This window comes from Anolis sagrei, chromosome 6, assembly GCF_037176765.1.
Source record: "Anolis sagrei isolate rAnoSag1 chromosome 6, rAnoSag1.mat, whole genome shotgun sequence".
Classification (NCBI taxonomy): Eukaryota; Metazoa; Chordata; class Lepidosauria; order Squamata; family Dactyloidae; genus Anolis; species Anolis sagrei.
Window position 1 is genome coordinate 112,788,984 of NC_090026.1, and position 21,623 is coordinate 112,810,606.

The 21,623-nt window shown below is 39.7% G+C and overlaps 1 protein-coding gene across 2 annotated transcripts in view; it reads right to left on the bottom strand.

Annotated features, from left to right (window-relative positions):
- The window catches only part of NRP1 (neuropilin 1), a 170,137-nt gene that overhangs the window by 26,913 nt on the left and 121,601 nt on the right, over window positions 1–21,623 (bottom strand). Inside the window, exons 7-11 of one of the 2 annotated variants that reach the window (XM_060782510.2) lie at window positions 21,412–21,570; window positions 17,912–18,056; window positions 15,807–16,141; window positions 3,051–3,195; window positions 1,984–2,088 (exon numbers count right to left, since the gene is read on the bottom strand). In XM_060782510.2, coding sequence (XP_060638493.2) covers window positions 1,984–2,088; window positions 3,051–3,195; window positions 15,807–16,141; window positions 17,912–18,056; window positions 21,412–21,570 — 889 coding nt within the window. The remainder of the gene's footprint in view (window positions 1–1,983; window positions 2,089–3,050; window positions 3,196–15,806; window positions 16,142–17,911; window positions 18,057–21,411; window positions 21,571–21,623) is intronic. The other variant, XM_060782512.2, reaches the window with a different exon arrangement.

Genomic DNA, 21,623 nt, shown 5'->3' on the forward strand with positions numbered 1-21,623 from the left:
AAAGGAAAATGCCCAAGGCTGTTAGGAATTGTGGGAGTTGGAGTCCAAAACACCTGGAGGGCCAAAGTTGGCCCATGCCTGATCTACACTGTTGTATAATGCAATTTCGGAATGTAGTATGACTACATTGGACTGGATTATATACATCTATACTGTCATATAATGAAGTTCAGCTGCATTCTGAAACTGCATAACGTGGCACTGTAGATGGGACCTGAGAGAGAGTGACTTATTCAAGCTCACCAAGTTGGTTTACATGACTAAGCAGGGTTATGAACCTTGGGCACCACTACACCACATTGGTTCTCTCCTTGATCCAACCTACAGCGAGTAACGTTATGAAATCTTGTCTTTAAAAATAAGTATTTCATAAAGGATTGTTTCTAATTCACAAAAGTAAATTAACCATAGTTTTCAAAACTCAGAAGAGTATTTTGCTACTTTTGGATTACTGCCTAAGTGGGAAAGTCATCTTGGCCAACTTTAATTTGTAATTTTTGATACTAATAACAAAACCCACAATGGACAGATTCCTCCGTTGTGAGCCTTTAGGAAAATATGTTGTGTGTGTGTGTGTGTGTTGTAGCCCCCCCTCTTCTTGTTCAATAGCCCACTAAAAGGGGAAATAAGACCTTCCCCAAGCTTCTGAGCAATGCCTTTGTTACCTGGCGAAGGTTATCTAAATTCCTTGGAGTATGCACTGCCAGATTTTATTGGGTTAGAAATGTAGCTTTGCAAGCTGTACGGATATATAGGCAACTATAAATGTTTAGCCTTCCAGCTCATCAGGGAGTGATCGTGAAAATAATACATAACAGAATGAAATTGAGGTCACTTATTTGTAGGTATCTAGGTCTGGTTGTAAAGAGGTCCTACATAGCAGCTTAGACGTATCGCCTTTTGGGACAAGAGAGTTCCAAATAGCTACTTCAGTCAACCTCATTATATGGCACATAAAAGAAACAGATATACTCTGGTCTTCATAAAAATGAACCCATGAGAGATTTCTGCTTTCTGCAGGTTCTATTTCCTTCTAGTGGTTTATAGATTATATTGTGTCTCTTCAAAGGAATACAAAGGATGGACCACTGGTCAATTTCAGTTTAGTCAGGGTTATTTCCTCCCGGCCCCAATGATCTCATTACTTAATGGAAATGGAATCTACCCCAGAGTAGAAGGACCAGAGTTGAGAAAAGGAAAAATATATCTCGGCCAAAATCCCCCATAGCACTAAACTCCTTTTCAGTCTAAACCCTTAAGAGAAAAGGACTAATAAAAAGTAAAGTCATTAGCCATATCTTGGTGGTGGTGGTGGTGGGATCCCTGGGTATTTGCAAATCTATACATTGTGGTTAAAATGAAATGTAAAAGCCCTAAGATTTTACTGCAAACTGTAATTAACTGAATTGGTAGATTAATCAATTAACATTTCAGGGGGTTAATCAGTAGAAGCGGATTTTAACTGATGGACTCAGAATGAAAACCCAGACTGGAGGTTTTTTTTTTTTTGTCAGAGGCTGCTGTGTTGTTAAAAAATAGATGGAAAAATCCTTAAAGATGGAGTTTCATTTCAATTTCATTTTTAATCTTGATGCTGCCTTTCTACACAGCTGTAGCCAAAGTGAGTCATAACACAATGAGAGTGGCAGCTTTTGTTTAACAAAAATGTACCTTATTCCATACTTTCTTCACTATCTCCCCAAGGTGCAAACATACATATATTTAAGACAAGAAAGGAGACTGCAATCGAACAGATTAATTAAGAGATTAAAAGGCAAAGAACTGAGCAATTCAAAGGTTGTTTTTATCAGGCTGAGAGCCTTGATTTTTTTTACACACATCAAAATGAATGGATTTGCACCGCGAGCAGACTTTCCTGTCTATATCGAAAGCTGTAATTGTGATAAAAGCAACCAAATAGTGTAACTGTCAGTTGATGTGAATGGAAATGGCGTTGCTGTGAAATGTGGATGATTTCTGCACCTGTCAACTGGAAGTCATCACCTGTTCCACTGTGGCAGTTGGCTTGGTCATCATCACACTCGTCCACAAGGTTGCTGTCAGCCGTGGTTGGGACTGAAGTAGGTACTGAAATTAAAAACAAAACAAAACAGTGTGACTCAGTTAAAACACACTCTTGGACCAAAGGGATGACTCTATGATGAATGCAGTTGTGTCCTACAGTAGCAAGACCTTTCACTTTGTACAGGAAACTTTCCTTCCTTTTTATCATCTTCCTATTCCCTGTCCTTGACCTTCCCATTAACATGGTCTGTTGTTTACAAGGTGATGACTAGAGAGAAAAGAACAGGGAATCTGGTAAAAGAAAATTTTCTGTGGAGGCAGCAGGAGCTGACACCGCTATTATTGTTGTTATTTGGAAGCTAGTAAAGAAACATACTCCGTTTGGAAAAGATAACTTATATTTTTCTTACCAAATTTTAAAGGTAAAGGTAACGATTTCCCCTGGCATTAAGTCTAGTAGTGTCTGACTCTGGGGGGGTGGTACTCATTTCCATTTCTAAGCCAAAGAGCTGGCGTTGTCCATAGACACCTCCAAGGTCATGTGGCCAGCATGACTGCATGGAGCACCATTACATTACCGCAGAAGCGGTACCTATTGATCCACTGACATTTGCATGCTTTTGAAATGATAGATTGGCAGAACCAGGGACTAACAGCGGGAGCTCACCCCGCTCCCAGGATTCGAACCACCAACCTTTCAGTCAGCAAGTTCAGCAGCTTAGAAATTTAACTCGCTCTGCCACCCAGGCCCCCCAAATTTTAAGTAGGCTAAGAAACCAATCTTAAACTTTCAATTTTAACTTCCACTCAAACCCAGAAATGATTGGTCCCATTGGTAGGATTAACAGATAACGCAAGTTGAATCAGAATTTATTGTACCTGTTGTAGAGATAGAGCTCTCAGTAATAATAATGTCTACTAGAGAAACAAGAAACCAAATGTGTCTCACTCTGTGGTATCATGAGCAGAACTACATGCAGGAAAATAATTACTGTCTACAGATTAATCTTGGGTACTGCAATTACCTTCAATTTCACAGCCCAATAGTTCCATCCTCAGTCCCAATCCGCCATGGGTGGCTCTTTCGGGATAAACACGGATGAATCTGGTTGTTATAGGTTCAAAGGTACGGAGTTCAGGAGTATCATAGTTAGTGTTGCCTTCAAATACCTGCAGAGGGCAGATGCACACACAAACACATTTTGTTTAATAATCACATGGCAGTTTACTACCTACTAAGATTTTTCTAACCTTAACTCTGACTCTCTCCACTTGCCAAGCAGCTTACACATGTTGGTCGTATTGCGAAGATGCAGTTTAAACTTTAGAGATAGTAGGGTAAGACTGACTCCTGTAAAACAAATTCCGCACTCTTCATGTAATCTACTTCTGTAATGTACAAAGCACCCTTGAGTATGCTATGGCCACTGTGGCACAATGGGTTGCTGAACTGCTGACCTGAAGGTTGGTAGTTGGAAGCCACAGAACGGGGTGAGTTCCTACTGTTAGCCATTGCTCCTGCCAACCTAGCAGTTCAAAAGCATTCAAATGCAAATTTGAGTAGATCAATGGGTACCACTTTGGCGGGAAAAGGCAGAAAGCATTAATGCCAGCCACATGATCAGGAGATGTCTATGAACAACACAGGCTCCTTGGCTTGGAAATGGAGAAGAGCACCTCCCCCAGAGTTGGAGATGAGCACTGTCTCCAGAGCCAGAAATGAAAGGAGAAGCATTTACCTTTGTCTGTGTAGTTGTGTCTCATTGTATTTCATTGTAACAAGGCATTGAATGTTTGCATGTGTCTGTTTATATGCTGTAATCCACTCTGATTCCCCTTGAGGAGAATGGCAGAATAGAAATTGTTATTGTTGTTGTTGTTATTACAACTCCTACTTTAGAAGTTAATTATATGCATATGACCAATAGCCAGTATTTTCTGATGATACAATAAGCCATAATATTTTAGAGTAGAAAATAGTCCTTCAAGCACAAAAAATGTAATCCTGATGCTGAAATCTCCCAAAATCTTTTGTCTTAATTTTGTTTTACCTGACATTGCTGCCTTTAATTCTGTATCATGAGAAATTCTAAATTCTATTCCTGCACAAGCTAGTCAAACCTGGTTTTCTTAGAAAATGAATGATGCACAGAAATATGTAGAAAAGAAATATAAAGCATATGCATATGTTTTACATTTCTTTGAACAAAGGTTGGCTTGATTACAATCACAGTCTTTTGGAATCCAGACTGAAAAAATAATGGCATTTTAGGGAATCTCCAGATTTTAATCTTCCTTCTTCCATTCTGTACTTTGACAAGTGCTTCAGCTGTCAAAAACCAAAGTCCTTTAGGAGCAGAACAGCACATTCCTTCTTAATGACCCAGAAGCAAAGAAAGTAGGGGACAAAAGAGGGGAAGAAAACACACCCAAACTGTGCGTCCTTTTTATCCATGGTAAATTTGAAGGGGGGAGGGTTGTTACAGGAAAAGACCAATTACTCTTTGTATACTTTCTGTTTGTATTACTAGCTTCTCCTTCAAAATGAATGTATAGGAATGCACTGGATACTAGCGATTCCAGAAATGGTACCAATTTTGCACATTAATATACTGACTCAAATTATTGTGTCACTGTTTATTCATCGTGTTTATCCTTCAGTGATATAGCGGCAAAGGGTGGCTCTACATCAGGGGTCCTCAAACTACGGTCCGTGGGCCACTTCCAGCCCACCAAGGGCACTTATCCAGCCCACGGAGGAGGAGCGCCCCCCCCCCGGCTGACTCACGCCATCCGTCAGGCCCTATGGGCAGCGTGAGCCGGCCAAGGGCAGCTGCCCTACGTGGCCTACTCTCATGTAAAGCACCTCGCGGGGTGCTTTACGCGAGAGTAGGCCGCGTGGTGCTGCTCCTCCCGATGGGCAGTGTGAGCCAGCCAAGGGCAGCTGCTCCATGTGGCCTAGTCTCGCGTAAAGCACCTTGAGAGGTGCTTTACGCGAGAGTAGGCTGTGCGGTGCTACTCCTCCCTTGGCAGGCTCATGCTGCCCATCGAGCCCGATGGGCAGCATGAACCAGCCAAGCGAGGCTGCCCCGGTGCTCCATGCAGTCATGCCGGCCACATGACCTTGGAGGTGTCTACGGACAATGCCAGCTCAGACATGACTGGACTTCATGTCAGAGGAAAACCTTTAACTAGGAAAATTGTGGAAGATCCAGGGTGGGAGAAAGAACTCTTGTCTGTTGGAAGTAGGTATGAATGTTTCAATTGGCCACCTTGATTACCATTTCATAGCCTGACAGTTTTTAGGGAGAATCCTTTGTTGAGAGGTGATTAGCTGGCCCTGATTGTTTCTTGTCTAGAGTTCCCCTGTATTTGAGTGTTGTTCTTTATTTACAGTTATAATTTTAGAATTTTTTTAATACTGATAGCCAGATTTTGTTCAGACTAGAAATAGGAAGATTTCCCATTCTCTGCTCCTGGAATTACTGCCTAAAGAGGGCTAGAAAGAGGGCTAGAAAGAACTCCCTCTAAGGGTCCTTCCACACAGCAAAATAAGATATGTGCAATGTGCATAGGAATTTTTATTGATTTTTTTAAAAAACTATACTCCCTCCAGTGGTCTGATGGACAGTGAACTGGCCCCTGGTTTAAAAAGTTTGAGGACCCCTGCTCTACATTGTAGAAGTAATGCAGTTTGACACCACTTTAATTGCCATGGCTCAATGTTATGGAATCATGGGAACTGTCATTTAGCCTTCTCTGCCAAAGAGTGCTGGTGCCTCACCAAACTACAACCACCCCCGCCCCCGATTTAATAGCATTGTGCCATGGTAATTAAAGTGGTGTCATATTGAATGAATTTTACAGTGTAGATGTAAATCAGAATGGAAAACCTCTGGCTCATGGGGAAATTCTGACCCACTAGGCCGTCTTATGTGGTCCTTAGGATGATTCTATGCACTATCCATCCCTGAAGCTCTACTAACTCAGAAAGGAATAGGATCAGGAGAGCAACAGACCTGTAGCTCTAAGGGTCCATCTACAGGGCCCAATTGAGTCATTGTGGGGGTGAATGGACCTCATGTTGCCCACATGATCCACAGGACTTGGTTCTGGAGAAGTCCATTTAACATGCCTTGTCCCATATTTTAAAAGTTGCAGGATGCTTTGTAACTTCCCTGAAGCTTTGGGGCTTGCCAGTGTAAACAGTTGGGCACCTTCCTATTCAGAAGCAGCCAATGCTGTTCAAATAGCAATACCGCTTTCCCTGGGCATGTGATTGTTTTGTGCTGAAAGCATAATTTCCTATGCAGTAATCAACTTTTTTTTCTATGTAGAAAATAGCTGTTTACAGTGCTGAAAAATGCTATTCACACAGCAATCCCACTACACAAAATAGGCATAAGAATTTCAGACTGAAAATGTTTGCCAACTACAGTCTTTTCTGCACAGAAAATTTTGCTTTCTGTGCAAAACAGTTATGTGTGAATTTTTCTATTTGCATTCTTATTGCCTCACCACATTGAGGCTTTAATGCGGACAGAATTCTGGGAAATGTAGTTTGGGAAGGCGAGGACCCTGTGGCAGATAATTCAAAAGGCCCCGCCCTAAACTATATTTCCCCGAATTCTGTTCGCTTCAGAAGACCAGGGCTGCCCATGTTAAAGTCCCAATGTGATGAGGCTGCATATATTGGTTTGAATCTGTAATTTAAAAGGAAAATGGTAGGATGGTCATTGAACGTGGAAAAGCATAAAATTATAATAAACCAAGCATCAACATTTGCCAGATAGGGTACTATAATGAAGGTTGTAGAAATTGGGCTACATTAATCCTGTGTAGTACAATTACTTATTCAGACATAATAAATACTGTGCATTTATTCCAGCAATCCCCATTTATTCAGATATAAATCCTAATGTATTGAAAAGCTATGTTTAGGACTATTGCAGCCTCAGTGTCTCAAAATCTAATAGAATCAGTCGATTTCTTAAGAGCATTCAGTAAATACATCTCATTAAAGAGGATGGGGAGGGAGTGGTTATTTATCTCCAACTAATTCTGAGTTATTAGGATTTATTTTACAGTCAAATTTTGGTTCAAATATCACAAAAGCCCCCTGCTGCATAAAACAGGCTTTGAAATGGAATGCTATTTACAGCATAGGTGTAGGCAATGGTAACTATGGAATCTAGCTTTAATTATCCTTTAAACAGCAATATGTAATAATGGAAACTTTTCTATAAAAGGTTTCAGAACGATGTACTGTCACACAGGCACATAATTCAATAGTCATTTAATGGTCCCTTGAATCCTAATTAAACTGAATCATTGTCTTGTGTCAGCTGTGTAGTCTAGACCTATCTGTGATTTAATTATCACTGTTCATTCATACACACCAATCATTTCAGAATGGAGTAAGGAGAGGAAAGATGATATTATTTCGTGTACTGCTAGGTTTATTGGATTCCTTCAAAGACACTGAAAACATATTGATAACAGGGAAAAATGAAGCTATCTTATATTAAATTATGTAATCAAGTATTGTGTTGGTTAGTAACTAATCAGGTATTACATAACCAGCCTTAAAAATCTAGTCCAGAGTCTGGAAGACTTACATTTTGATTGCAACTCCTCAAATCCCTCAGTGGCTAAGATAGTTGTGAGATACTGGGAATTGCAATCTTAAAGTAACTTTTTCAAGTTTTCATCTATTCTGACTAGTAGTTTTCCTGCAGAGCACTACTAGTTCTTGACATGTTGGTGATCCAATATCAATTTTAACTGGTGATGAAGGAAAATACTTCACTTCACTTCACTTTATTTCTTAATTAGTTGCTCTCCACCAAGGTGCTCTGAGCGACTTACAATTTAAAATAGCATTTACACAATATAAAAACATTCAACATAAAAACATACAATAGTGACTATTTGGCAAATTAGATCTCATCGCTTTACTTAAATGCACAACCAAACAGCCAAGTCTTGAGCGCCTTTACAACTCCAACATTGCTCTAATATAAGGAAACAATGAGTTCCACAGAATTGGAGCATAGATCGAAAAAGCTCGACGCCTTGTAGCTTCCAGGTGTACTTGGCACGCAGATGGTCCAATTTCACTTTTTAACTGGTGATGATGGCATAGGTTGAACCTGCTTCAACTGTTCTACCAGTGAACTATCTTACCAAGTTAAAGGAAAGTTTTTAGAGACTCCAAAAGAGGAATGAGATTGTGGTTCCAGATTATCATAAATAGGACAGAGGGGACATGTCCAACTAAAGTTTTTTTTTGTGTTAGGTGCAACTTGAGAAACTGCAAGTCACTTTTGGTGTGAGAGAATTGGCCGTCTGCAAGGATGTTGCCCAGGGGACGCCCAGATGTGTTACCATCCTGTGGGAGGCTTCTCTCATGTCCCCGCATGGGAAGCTGGAGGTGACAGATGGGAGCTCACCCTGCTCCCTGGATTCGAACCGCCAACCTTTCCGTTAGCAAGCCTGTCGGCATAAGGGTTTAACCCATTCTGCCACCAGGGGCCCTTTTCCAACAATAGTGGCAAAATACTAAAATAACAGGGGAGCTAATGGCAAATGACTGGAAGAGAAAGATTCATGAAGTCTATGGAGAGTTATAAATGCAAAAAAGGTTCACACATCAATGGATTCCACTATGACTAGGGAGCAGTTTTGTCATTTTAGACTTCAAGTTAAATATTTTGGTAGTTGGTTCAACTCAAAGTCCCAAAAGTAAAGTGGGCCGTCAACACTCATTAGCAAATATGTGATGAAGGACAAAGTCTCAGTGTGTGGGAAAATATTATTTTATTTTTGCAATAAGTTCAATGCATTTCAGCCTAACAGGAGGCCTTCTCAAACTCTCAGTTGGCAGGAATAAGTTTTGGAGACACTCTTTCTGGAATCCCTGTTGGCAGCTTTAAAGTTGCATTCCCTGAAGAAGGTCATTAAATATTACTGAACTAAAATGCACAAAGCTAACTGCAAGAATAAAATCATTGTTTTCAATAATACCCTGAGACTTTATCTCTCTACAATCCAAAACCCGTCAAAGTATGTCTTTGCATTCTCAAGGGCTATTTGGTCCATATATTTTATGTGATGAAAAAGATACAGAATTATACAATACATATTATAAGTCTGAACACTGAAATAAATGAAAAAGGAATAAAACCAAACCAACCACAATTTGTCTAGAGAGACTGTAACCACAAACCAAGATAACTGTTTAAACTACTTATTGAAAATTATTGTGAATATGATGTCAAATCACTCTTTTTTTCTTCTTGCACTTAACCTCAGTGGGATTTCTAGATGGAAGTGAATTTAGGGTAAAACATAATTACATGCATTTGGTAAAAATGCTTGACATCTTGGGTGAATGAGAGGACCAAAATAATTTAAACATGAGAGAGGAAACTGCAAGCAGATTTTGCTCTTCCGTAGTTTTCTCTGAAGCATTCTGGAAGAACCAAGTTGCTTTGAAAGTTTATGGCTTGTTAATTGTATAGGGGGAACTGGAGCAGAGGAAGGAAGTTCTTATTGTGCAAGTGAGGTGTATGGTGCTGCCCTTACTCTAATAGCTCTAACTTGTGCCAAAACAATAGAATTTTCTGGAAAATCTTACTTTTGTGTATTTTTACTACAGGTCTAAGCTGAGAGCAAAAAAACCAGCCCAAACAGTTGTTGGTAGAGAGCATTTATACGCGTATAGAGGCTGTATACAAGGCTCTATAGAGGCTGCAGTATTTCTGCAGACAGTGTCTCTGTGATGCTGTATGGAAGACATCCTCTTGTGGAAATTTTTCCTACCTCCTTATAAACTCCCTTCTTTTTCCAAATAGGTTTAGTGGTGACAACAAAACTACTTGTTACATCCCGTAAAGATTACTGCAACGTACTCTATGTGGAGTTGCCTTTGAAGACTGGAAGCTTCAATTGATCCAAGGGGAAGCAGCAAGATTGCTCACTGGAGTGGCGTACAGAGAGAGGACATCCCTCCTGTTGGCCCACCTCCATTGGCTGCCAGTCTGCTACCGAACACAATTCAAAGTGCTGACTTTAGCCTATAAAGCCCTAAATGGTTCCAGCCCTAGCTGAACGTATCTTCCCCTATGAACCATCTCAGAGATCAAGATTATCTGGGGAGGCCCTGCTCTTGATCCTGCCTTCCTCGTAAATGTGACTGGTGGGGATGAGAGACAGGGCCTTCTCAGTCGTGGCCCTTCAGCTGTGGAACTCCCTCCCCAGCGGCATTAGATCAGCCCCCTACCTCCTAGCCTCCTAGCTAAAAACTTAGTTTTGGGATCATGCTTTCGAAAAATAGTGCAGTGCAATATCAGATTTGGAATATGTGAAATGGACATAGAATGTCTTTGCACTACAATTTCTGGATGGTGTGATTTTAATATTGAATGTAATGCTTTTAAATGTTTAATATGTATTAATTTTAATTTAATTTATTTTAAGGCTAATGTTTTATATGTGTTTTAAGGCATTGAATAATTGCCTATATGTAAACCGCCTTGAGTTCCCTTCGGGGTAGAGAAAGGCGGGGTATAAATAAGGTAAATAAAATAAATAAATACTTCAAGTTTTAAAAGTGCCAAATCCAATTTGGAGATATGGTTCAGCATTGTTAATAGTGCACTTGAAGTATGGACTAGAACCCAAAATGTATTCACCACTCTACTAACATGGAAGCCACCAATTGCAGCTGAAGGCAACTTGCAAATTTGTTTTATGTTAAAAAAAATATTGAAACCATAGATATGGCACTCCCATGATTTTCATCAGGATTTCAATGTGCTGATACGAAAGGTTTCTTCCCTTTCCTTCCCAGCCAGAGTTTGAATGAAAACTGGCGCCACCTCTGCAGTTATTACGGCTACGGGGAAAACAATAACCATTGATACCAATGGAAGCATTCTTTTACATTCTGACAACTGCTTGGGATTTTTTTTCTTGGAATGACTAAATCTTGCCTCTCCATATGCTATGACACCATTGAAAATTTCACTGTTCCTTGGATTGCTGGTAAACAAAACATCCAGGTGTGGTTGCTAACAATGGCTGGCATCCTGTTCAAGAGTTCCTGAAGTGCTGAATTTTGAGTCAATTGAAAATTATGATAGAACCACTCTCCAAATCATGGGAGAAGCTGAGACACGCAGCTGTAAGAGAGGTACTGCTTAATTTAAGAGTTACTGGTTTTTGGAGTAAAATTGAGTGAAGCAACAACCGAAGCAACTCTAGAACATGGCCATATAGCCCGAAAAAAACCTACAACAACCCAACAACTGAAGCAACTATGATAATTAAAATAATCACAGAAACATAGAATTGGAAGAAACTACAATGGCCAAACCTCTTTTATGCAGGAATCAAGGCACTCCTGGCAGATGACTATCTAGCCCAGAGGTTTTCAAACTTTTTCAGCCACAGAAAAAAGGTTTCTCATGGAGTCCCAAAAATGTTTAATATATTGGATTATATTTTGTATTATACATAAGGTGTGTGTGTGTATATATATAAGGCACGGGTAAACTTTTTGATGCATTGTGTTTTAAAATTTGACAGATGGGCCAGCCCAGTGGCAGATGGGTGGAGAGTGTCTGTGTGAACTAACTGAACCCCCCCCCCCCATGAACTATGCACATTGCATATATCTCATTTGTAGTGCAAAAAAGGGAAATAAGATCAATATAATATTGAAAATGAAGAATTTTTTTTAACTAACATAAATGTAACAATATTTCAGTGGAAGACCCCTGGGGCCATCCAGTCCAACCCCCTTCTGCCATGCAGTAAAAGCACAATAAAAGAACCCCTTGAGCGGTGGGAAGGAAATAGGATTATGGAAGAAAGGAAGGCAAGGGGAAAAGGCTTTTGGCAACGAGGGAGGTGGGGGAAGGTAGGGTGAGAAGTTGAAAAGAGGTAGGAAAGCTTGGAAGGGGAGGAGGAGGAGGAGGAAACCGTGGAGCCCCTCAGTATGCTTCATGGAGTCCCAAGGGCTCCGCGGAGCACACTTTTGAGAACTGCTGATCTAGCCTGTTCAAAAAGAAGTTGACCCCACCACAGCCCAAGGGAGCATATTCCATTATGAACAGTCTTAGCATTAGAAGGTTTCACCTAATGTTTAAGTGGAATCTCTTGTAGTTTGAATCAATTGCTCCAAGTTCTAATATATGGAGCATCAGATTCCAACCTTGCTCTCTCCTCAATATGACATCCTTTCCAATATGAAAACATGGCTGTCATGTCGCTTCTTAAGGGGAAGTCATCGGGAGGAGAGAGCAAACTTGCTTTCTGCTGTCCTGGAGACTAGTATGCGGAACAATGGCTTCAAACTACAGGGAAGGAGATTCCACCTGAACATTAGGAAGAACTTCCTAACTGTGAGAGCTGTTCAAGCAGTGGAACTCTCTGCCCTGGAGTGTAGTGGAGGCTCCTTCTATTGAGGCTTTTAAACAGACATTGGATGGCCATTTGTTGGGGGTGCTTTGAATGTGATTTTCCTGCTTCTTGGCAGGGAGTTGGACTGGATGGCCCATGAGGTCTCTTCCAACTCTATGATTCTATTATTCTTTTCCTTAAAACCACACCTTTTAGCATTGTGGTTGCACTCCTTGCGCTTTTCTCAGCTTGACTCTCCCAGAATATCTTGTACAGAAAAATAATGAAAACATTTATTGAACTGACTGTATTGCGCAGCTAGTTGCTGCTGCAAAATCTATTGTCTTGTGCTCTACTCCAAGCACGATAGTGAATAGACTGCATTTCAATTCAAGAAGCAAAACTACTTTTAATTTATTATTTTAATCAATGTAGTTACCCTTGCGTACAGCCAAGCTCGATTAACATTTTTAAAATACCTAGGTCCTGTTTTAAAATTCACCAGCATCTTAAATCCAAGGAAACTATCAAATTTCCCCATTGAAGAAACATATTTAAATGTGTTGAATATTTTAGTAGGATTATACGTGTTATAAAACATGATTTTTTTTTCTGAAAAAAACCCTAATCTCTGAAGCTTATTTCTGTAAGAAATTAAAACTCTGGATGGACTTAATGTGTTTGCCAGTGTTCATTTTTGTCAAGACTGGTAGTTTTGACAGTGAAGGCAACTGCCTTGAATTTAATATTGGGAGGCCAAACAGCAGAAGGTATGGCACATCAAAAGCATATGTTGCTCTCTCTTTTTTCCCAAGGGTTTGGGAGGATATGTCAAAACAACATGCATTTATTTATTTATTTTACAAAAAACAAGTGGTTAGCTCTCCTTGCTAGATTGATTCACTCTTCACACTTTACAGTGAATACTTTACTTGCAGTATCAAGGTCATTTGAAAACAGACTTGCTTTTGCATTTATTTCCAAGAGAAAATGAGAAGGAAATGAATGCAGCTGTTCTAAACCACCCAGAGTGGTTTAGTGATTGCCAGGTTGGATTACGGTCAAGGAGAACACCGTTCAAATTCCTATGGAGGTGACCATGGGCCATAAACCTATATGTGAGTTATATTAATTCTACTGTTTTATTTGCTTGCTGTTTTGTTTTTACTGATGTGTCGTTGGGCTTGGCCTCATGTAAGCTGCCCCGAGTCCCCTTGGTGAGATGGTGGCAGGGTACAAATAACATTTTATTATTTATTATTATTATTACTGCACATTACTGCAAAAACCACACATCATTGTGAGGAGAAAATAAAAAATGGGGAGCAGAATTATTCCTGAGAAACACAGGGTACAGACATAACAAATCAATTCAATTGGGAAGAGCTACAACACTCCGAGGATCTGGCAAAACAGTCACAACAAATTGCAAGGACGCTTCTGGTGATTTCTCTTGCTGCAAGAGGGCAGAGGGTGGGTGGGATAGAAAATATGAGGAAGGTAGACATCTATGCATTGAAAATAATATAGTAGGCATTTGCCTCCATTTATTATTGGAAATTCCATAACCTATTGCAAACAAGTGCACCATAACCTTATTGAAATGGTAAAAATGATGTCACCTCCGTTTGGCAAATGTGAATCTCCATGAACACGTGGAGACCATCTTTGAACACTAGTCAAGAAAAGCATTACTTTGTTAGAAGTCAACTCTTTGGAAAAGTGATATTCATAAACATTCACGTAATAGCACACAGGTAACTCAGCTGTTAAACTGAAGAACCATGTCTTTATAAACTGCCAAGGATAAAGACATGCCACTACAAAAGATATATTTGGTTAGTAGAGGATGGTTGTTTCTTTGCAGTAGAATTTGCCCATCTACTCTCCCTTAAAAACCTCTTATTTAAAATATGCACTCAGAGATTTAAAAAAGTCTCCTTTGAAAAATAACATATCAGGTTTACTAACAAACTTCTTGTACATATTCAGCATACAGGCACATAGTCCAATGTCTTCAAGCATGTACTGTAGATCTAGTCCCAACTGTACTCACTGAAGTCTGAAAGGAGTCACACTACATTGACCTCTATTGAGGTTTAAAAGCATACTCTATACAAAATGGACTCCTGAGTTTGCACATGCTCAGTACAACCACATGTCTATAACTCCTCCCACACCAAAAAGGTACAGACAAACTGGCAAACCAAAATGTACATACAAATTAGTTTAACAATTGTTGTTGTTGTTCATTCGTTCAGTCGTTTCCGACTCTTCGTGACCTCATGGACCAGCCCACGCCAGAGCTCCCTGTCAGCCGTCACCTCCCCCAGCTCCTTCAGAGTCAAGCCAATCACTTCAAGGATGTCATCTATCCATCTTGCCCTCTTCCTTTTCCCTTCCTTTTCCCTTCCATTTTCCCCAGCATAATTGTCAATTAACAATTATACACATTTACAAACAGTTGGGGTTTGCTATTTCCAGCATTTACCACTTGCTTTAGCTGTATCTGTGCCAATATAAAACACTCACTACACACACCACCACAACCCCCCTTAGAACAATCTTCAAATGCGTGGATGCATTCATAATAAATATTAATCCTCTGAAACTGACAAGGCAAGAATGATCTTATAATGATCTTCAACATGCCACATGTACGGGTAAGATCGAAAATAGGCCCTCTGAATCAAAGTTAACTCTGATGTATGACAAAGACATTTCTTCTCATTTGATTCTTGATATAACAACATATAATTCAGCATGTTTGTATAAGGCAAAGAGAAATATGGATTTGTTCATAGAATAACAGACATACAAAATACAAGGCCATTGGGATGTGATCAGCCCAGATCAATAACTTTAAATCACAAAATCGGAACAGGTATAAAAGACTGGCAAAAAGTGTGCATCTAGCTAATTTTTGGAAGGGAAGAGAATCCTTTGCTAGGGTCCAAAGGACATGTAGCTCTGGCTGACTTGAAGCTAAACAATTTGTGCTTTGAAGGCAAACTCAACTGCAAAGTCATGGTTGACAATCCCAGTGGAAGGCACTCTAAACAAATATTGAGGGTTCCCTCCCCCTCACAGAATGTCTGCTGATAATCATAAACAATATCTTCTATGTGCACCTCACTCCTGTTTTAATCTTCTACACAGCAACAACACTTTGACTCTTTTGTTGTTACACCAGAAACAGTGTCATACCAAGGCAGTCTAGTCCAGTATTGTCTACTCTGACTACAGCATCTTTTGTATCACTTATTGCCAGATCATTTTAAATTGCAGATGCTAAGCACCCTCAGCATGCAAATCCCAAGTCTGCTTGTCAATTTACACGGCTTTTTTTTTTTTTACCACATTTACATCCTCACCTTAGCCTTCTTTTTGCTGGCATCCATAATCCACTTCCAGTCTGATCCATTGTAGCTGTATCCAAGCTTGAATTTCCTCATGAAGACTTTGTTCTCTCTGTGTTTGCCTCCCTGGACAATGATGCCTCGTACTATCTTCTCTTCACCGAGGTCTGCTTGGAGCCATTCCTTTGAATATGTGTGTGTGGCAGGTGGGGGTAAAGCCCATCCTACTCGACTAGTTATAAGACGGACATTTTCAGGCATCCAGTTTCTTTCAAATTCATTTGAAGCAGTAATCTGAGAGTCTGTTATTAGACCTGACACCATACCCAGCATGCCAGAGCAAGGATAATCTAAAGGAAAAAGACAAGTGGAGGAGGGAGAGAAGGAGGAAGAATGATGTATTTATATATATAGGGCATTTTAAGTGTTCAAAGCACTTCACATGAACTTTTAAAGTAATTCTTTCAATAACCACACACAATAGATCAGTGGACTAGATGAGATTTGATCTACTTATAGGACAATCATATATCCTATGAATGTAGAACACTTTGCAACATTGGGGGAGGGGGCAGAGGCCAATTGCACCCATCACCTAACTCCATGCTTATCAAGTCCAACTGCTTAAATTTTTCCTATATATTCCTTCTTGAAATAGCAATGAGCAATGATGTGTTGTCGCTTTCTGACTCTATTTAGAGAAGTACTACAGAGGAAAATTCAACTATTGGGTGGTAATGGACCCATTACCATCCAATAGTGAAATTTTCCTCTGTAGGGCAGCTTGGGAGTAAGTTATATTGATGTGGGTGCCTCTGTGTATTTAAAAAAAAATTGGAGGAGGGCTCTGAAGAATCATAGAATCATAGAGTTGGAAGAGACCTCATGGGCCATCCAGTCCAACCCCCTGCCAAGAAGCAGGAAAATCACATTCAAAGCACACCCAACAGATGGCCATTCAGCCTCTGTTAAAAAGACTCCAAAGAAGAAGCCTCCACCACACTCCGAGGCAGAGAGTTCCACTGCTGAACAGCTCTCATAGTTAGGAAGTTCTTCCTAATGTTCAGGTGGAATCTCCTTTCCTGTAGTTTGTAGCCATTGTTCCGCATCCTAGTCTCCAGGGCAGCAGAAAACAAGCTTGCGCCCTCTGCCCTGTGATTTCCCCTCACATATTTATACATGGTCATCATCTTCTGCAGGCAAAACATGCCCAGCTCTTTAAGCTGCTCTTCACAGGGCTTGTTCTCCAGACCCTTGATCATTTTAGTTGTCCTCCTCTAGACACATTCCAGCTTGTCAACATCTCCCTTCAATTGCTGTGTCCAGAACTGGACACAGTATTCTAGGTGTGGTCAAACCAAGGCAAAATTGAGGGGTAGCATGATTTCCCTCGTTCTAGACCCTATACTCCTATTTATTCAGGCCAAAATCCCATTGGCATTTTTTGCTGCTGCATGACATTGTTGGCTCATGTTTAACTTATTGTCCACGAGGACTCCAAGAACCTTTTCACACATACTGCTATCAAGCCAGGCTTCCCCCATTCTGTATCTTTGCATTTCATTTTTTCTGCCTTAGTGGAGTGTCTTGCATTTGTTTTTGTTGAACTTCATTTTGTTAGTTTTGGCCCATCCCTCTAATCTGTTAAGATCGTTTTGAATTCTGCTCCTGTCTTCTGGGGTATTCACTATCCCTCCCAATTTGGTGTCGCCTACAAACTTGATGATCATGCCTTCTAACCCCCCATCTAAGTCATTAATAAAGATGTTGAATAAGAACGGATCACTTACAATTTCCAATTGAAAATTCAATGCCATTTTCAGAAATATGTACAAATTTCTGAAAATGGCATCGAATTTCAATTGTTTTTTAAGGGTTGGGGGATGGTCAATGGATTTGCAGAAAGGTTGTAAAAGTGGGAATCTCTCCTTGGCTCGGTGATCCTATTTGCCTGTTCATTCAGGCATAAGTCTCACTGTGTTCGGCATATGTTACTGGAAGGTAAATCTACAGAAGACTGCAGTTTTCTAATATTTATTTCTTGTTCTGAATAAATATTTGTAAAATAAGAATAGTTAACGCCAGTTCTATTTACAAGAAAAAGAGACCTTAGTCCTTACCTGTTATTTTGCATCCATATACTTCAAATCTTAGTGATATCCCTGTTTCCCAGCTTGCAGGTTTGATTCGAACAAAACGTGTTAGGACTGGTTTGGGAAATGGTCTGTAAGCAACATCAGTGGGATTGATGTTTCCGATGAACACCTACAGAAAAAGAGGAAGCCATAAAATTTCTCTTGAATCTATCTTTAAAGATATGATAGTTAATAACAATAAACAGGTTTCATGGAGTGTGTGTAAGGAATATGGATAAAAAAGCACCATGATCATTGAGTTCCTGTGACTTGTGAGGATTTTGCTCATGTGTGCTTTTGTTTTGGAATTAAGGTGACCCTACTTGTCAAGATTTCTTCAGAAGGGGTTTGGCTTCCCCTGAGACTAAGGGAATGTCACTTGCCGAAGGGTACCCAATGGATTCCCATGCTTGAGCTGAGTTTCAAACCCTGATATCTAAAGTCATGATCTAACCCAGACATGGCAAACTTTGGCCCTCTAGGTGTTTTGGACTTCAACTCCCACAATTCCTAACAGCCAGGAGGCTGTTATACAATGCTGGATAAAATGAAGGCCATAGCTATATATGCAAGTGTTTAGGGCTCCTCTATTTTCTTTTATCTTTTGGCTATCAAGAGTATTAATGGTTTTTATTTCTGTTTACTTGGTTTTTAACAAACTTTCTGTAGTATTTACTTATGAACTGGTATGTGTTTTTAATCTTTTTTTACTTTCTTTACAGTATTTGTATTTTATTTGCGGTATTTGTATACAGCTCTTCTCAACCCCGAGGGGGACTCAGGGTGGTTCATAGTTTTGGCAACAATTCAATCAATAAAAAACAGTATAAAACATCAAAAATGACCCTCCCCTGATAAAACATTAAACATTATTAAACACAGCACATAAAATAGCATCACATATGACACAAAGGCATAGCTGTTATCCGTAAACAGTCGTGGGTCAGTGCACTTTCAATTTTCATTTTAACTTTAAATATTCCTATGAGTTTTGTAAGCTATATATGTCCCAAATTGAGGCAGGATATCTATACATTTTCACTGAATTTCTCTCATCAAGTCAGAGAAACGGTAATGCCATACAAAGATAACATGCATCTGTTTCGATCATTTAAAGAATATCTACGGAAGAAACTCGAATTCCCCATTGACTGGGTTTAAGGAAAGTGAGTAATTTCCTTCTTCATTAAACAATGCTAAACACCAATTTCCTGATCTTATGCATTTTGCCTTTTATGGGTAGGACTTCTTACACCTTCTCCAAGTTTCCTGTTTTGTGCTTTGCACAGAAAGGAATAGACCAAAGGAAGTTGGTTATCTCTTCAAACAAACTGCACTACAGCTTATCAACCTGTGCACTTAACTTAATCTTCACCTTCATGGTGGAATCAACCCAGTTAAAACTATTTATTCTCTCTTTCCGTTTATGGCAACTTATTGCACTAAATTTTCCATGGCTTGCACCTTCTGTATTTGATCCGTTTCTTCCATTACTATCTTGCTAAGAATAGCTCTTTATTTCTAAATGGGAAGGAAGTAGCCATGGAAGAACATCAGTATAAATGTCTTGCAAACATTGACTATCTTTACTATCAACCATCTGTTCAAATTATTAATATTAATTGCACAGGGAAGCTGGGCCAAGGACTGTAGAAAAGCCATGGCCTTCTTCTATAAGAAGACAAACAGGATGAAACAGCAAGGCTGCTATCTTTTGTACATGATAAGAAAGTGTCCTCAAAGTACAAGTGTTGCTTTCTGCAAGTCTTTTTAGAATGAGCTAAACATCAATACCAGCAGTGAGGGATATTTTAAACTAGTGGTTCTCAAACAGTGGGTCCCCAGATGGTTTGACCTTCAACTCCCGGAAATCTTAACAGCTGGTAAACTGACTGGGATTTTTGGGAGTTGTAGACCAAAACACCAGGGGACCCACAGGTTGAAAACCAGTGTTTTAGACTTTGCTTAATCTTGGTGCTTGCATCAAATCGATCAATAGATGTCTATCTCTTTCAATGACAAAAATCTGTCTGCTGCACTCTCCAAAAAGAGAATCTTATGCAAATCCTTCTCTTAAAACACAAAAAGGCTGTGACGTGAAAAATATTTATAACCGGCCTAACTTTGTGAAAACTGTGGCAATGAACTGGTGCTGTATTTGCCATTTGCCAGACCTCATAATTCAATACAGGCAGCCACCACGTTGTGAACAACATAGGTTCTGTTGGTTCATTCATAAGCTGAATTTGTATGTACATTGGAGCAGATACATTTTTTAAGTGTAACTATAGCCAATTTATAAAAAGTGTTGGATAGCATGGAGAACATTTGTTTTGCTGTCCGCGCCCCTGTTCAGAAGATTTTACCTCACTTTCTGTCCCTGTGACAATTCGATTTTTGAAAACTTTGGGTTGTTGTGGAAACAAGGATTGGTGATAAAGCTTCCGTGGAGGAACCTTTTCCCCATGATAACTCTTCCAGGAATGGATTTTCCTTCTTAGGGGTAGATTTAACTCACTTCTTGCTGTCTCATGCCCTTTCTTAACTATGAGTTGTTCGTAAGTAATTTGTAACATGAGAACTGTCTATAGTCATCTTCTTGTCAAGACTCTACCATTAAGAAAGACTCTGTTCAGACAATTTGCCATATATGCCTGTTTTACTCGGTCACTCTTATGGGTCTTAATATAATTTTCTCTTAGGGCAAACAGATGTGAAGTTAAGTTGGTTGCCTTTTTTATTTAACAGCCATACAACATGCAGTTATTAAATAAAAAAGTGGCAGAGTGAATAGTGCCACAGTACTTTTAGATCAGATTACTACTCAATGAAATGAGATTTTGGAAGGGTCACTCTTCTGGATTCAGAATCTCTCAACTAGCACACAAGTGACTCTGGGAATGCTGCTCTAAAAACTCCATTTGGTCAGTTGAAGGCGATTTCCATAGCTTACACACATAGTTGCACACATAAGAGATATTAAAAGTTAGCCTATGTCTTCTCACACAATGCCATTTTACTACTATTTTGTAGCCATATCTATACAACGTTTTATCAGTACCATTCATCTTCACCCTGCCTTATGGCAACCCCATTGATTTCATGGGATTTTCTTAAGCAAGAAATACAGGTGGTTTTGAAAGTACAGTTATTCATTGACAGCCTCCCATCCACATACTAACTAAGGTCAATCCTGCTTAGCTTCCAAGATCAGATGGAATCTGGTGCCTTTAGGTCATTTAGGGAGCTCACAAATTAAATAATAGTGAATCTTAACATGTTAAGCCCTGCTGAATCTACCTCTGACTAGACCTTTATAACTACATAAAGGATCAAAACTTTCTGAAAGAACAGTCTCTGAGGTTATCAGCAAAGGTCTTTCTCACCTGTGAGCTGTCAAAGGTATTTAGGCTGGTCATAAGGGACATAAAATTCTTTTAAAACCCACAGGTTGTTAAGATCACAGCATGGATGAAAACCCTTACCAATGGTTTATTATTTCCATCTTTAACAGAAATCCAGTCTTCTCCATTAGAACTAATATCCACTCGGTATGTTTTCAAAAAGTATTTTTTCTTTGTTTCTTTTGAAATAGCTCCTTGGGTCCCAATGGCAGAAACGAAACGGAGGAGGCCCAGGTCCACCTGAAGGGATAAACATGGAGAGAAGTGAAACATGACTATTGGTCCTGATGTCT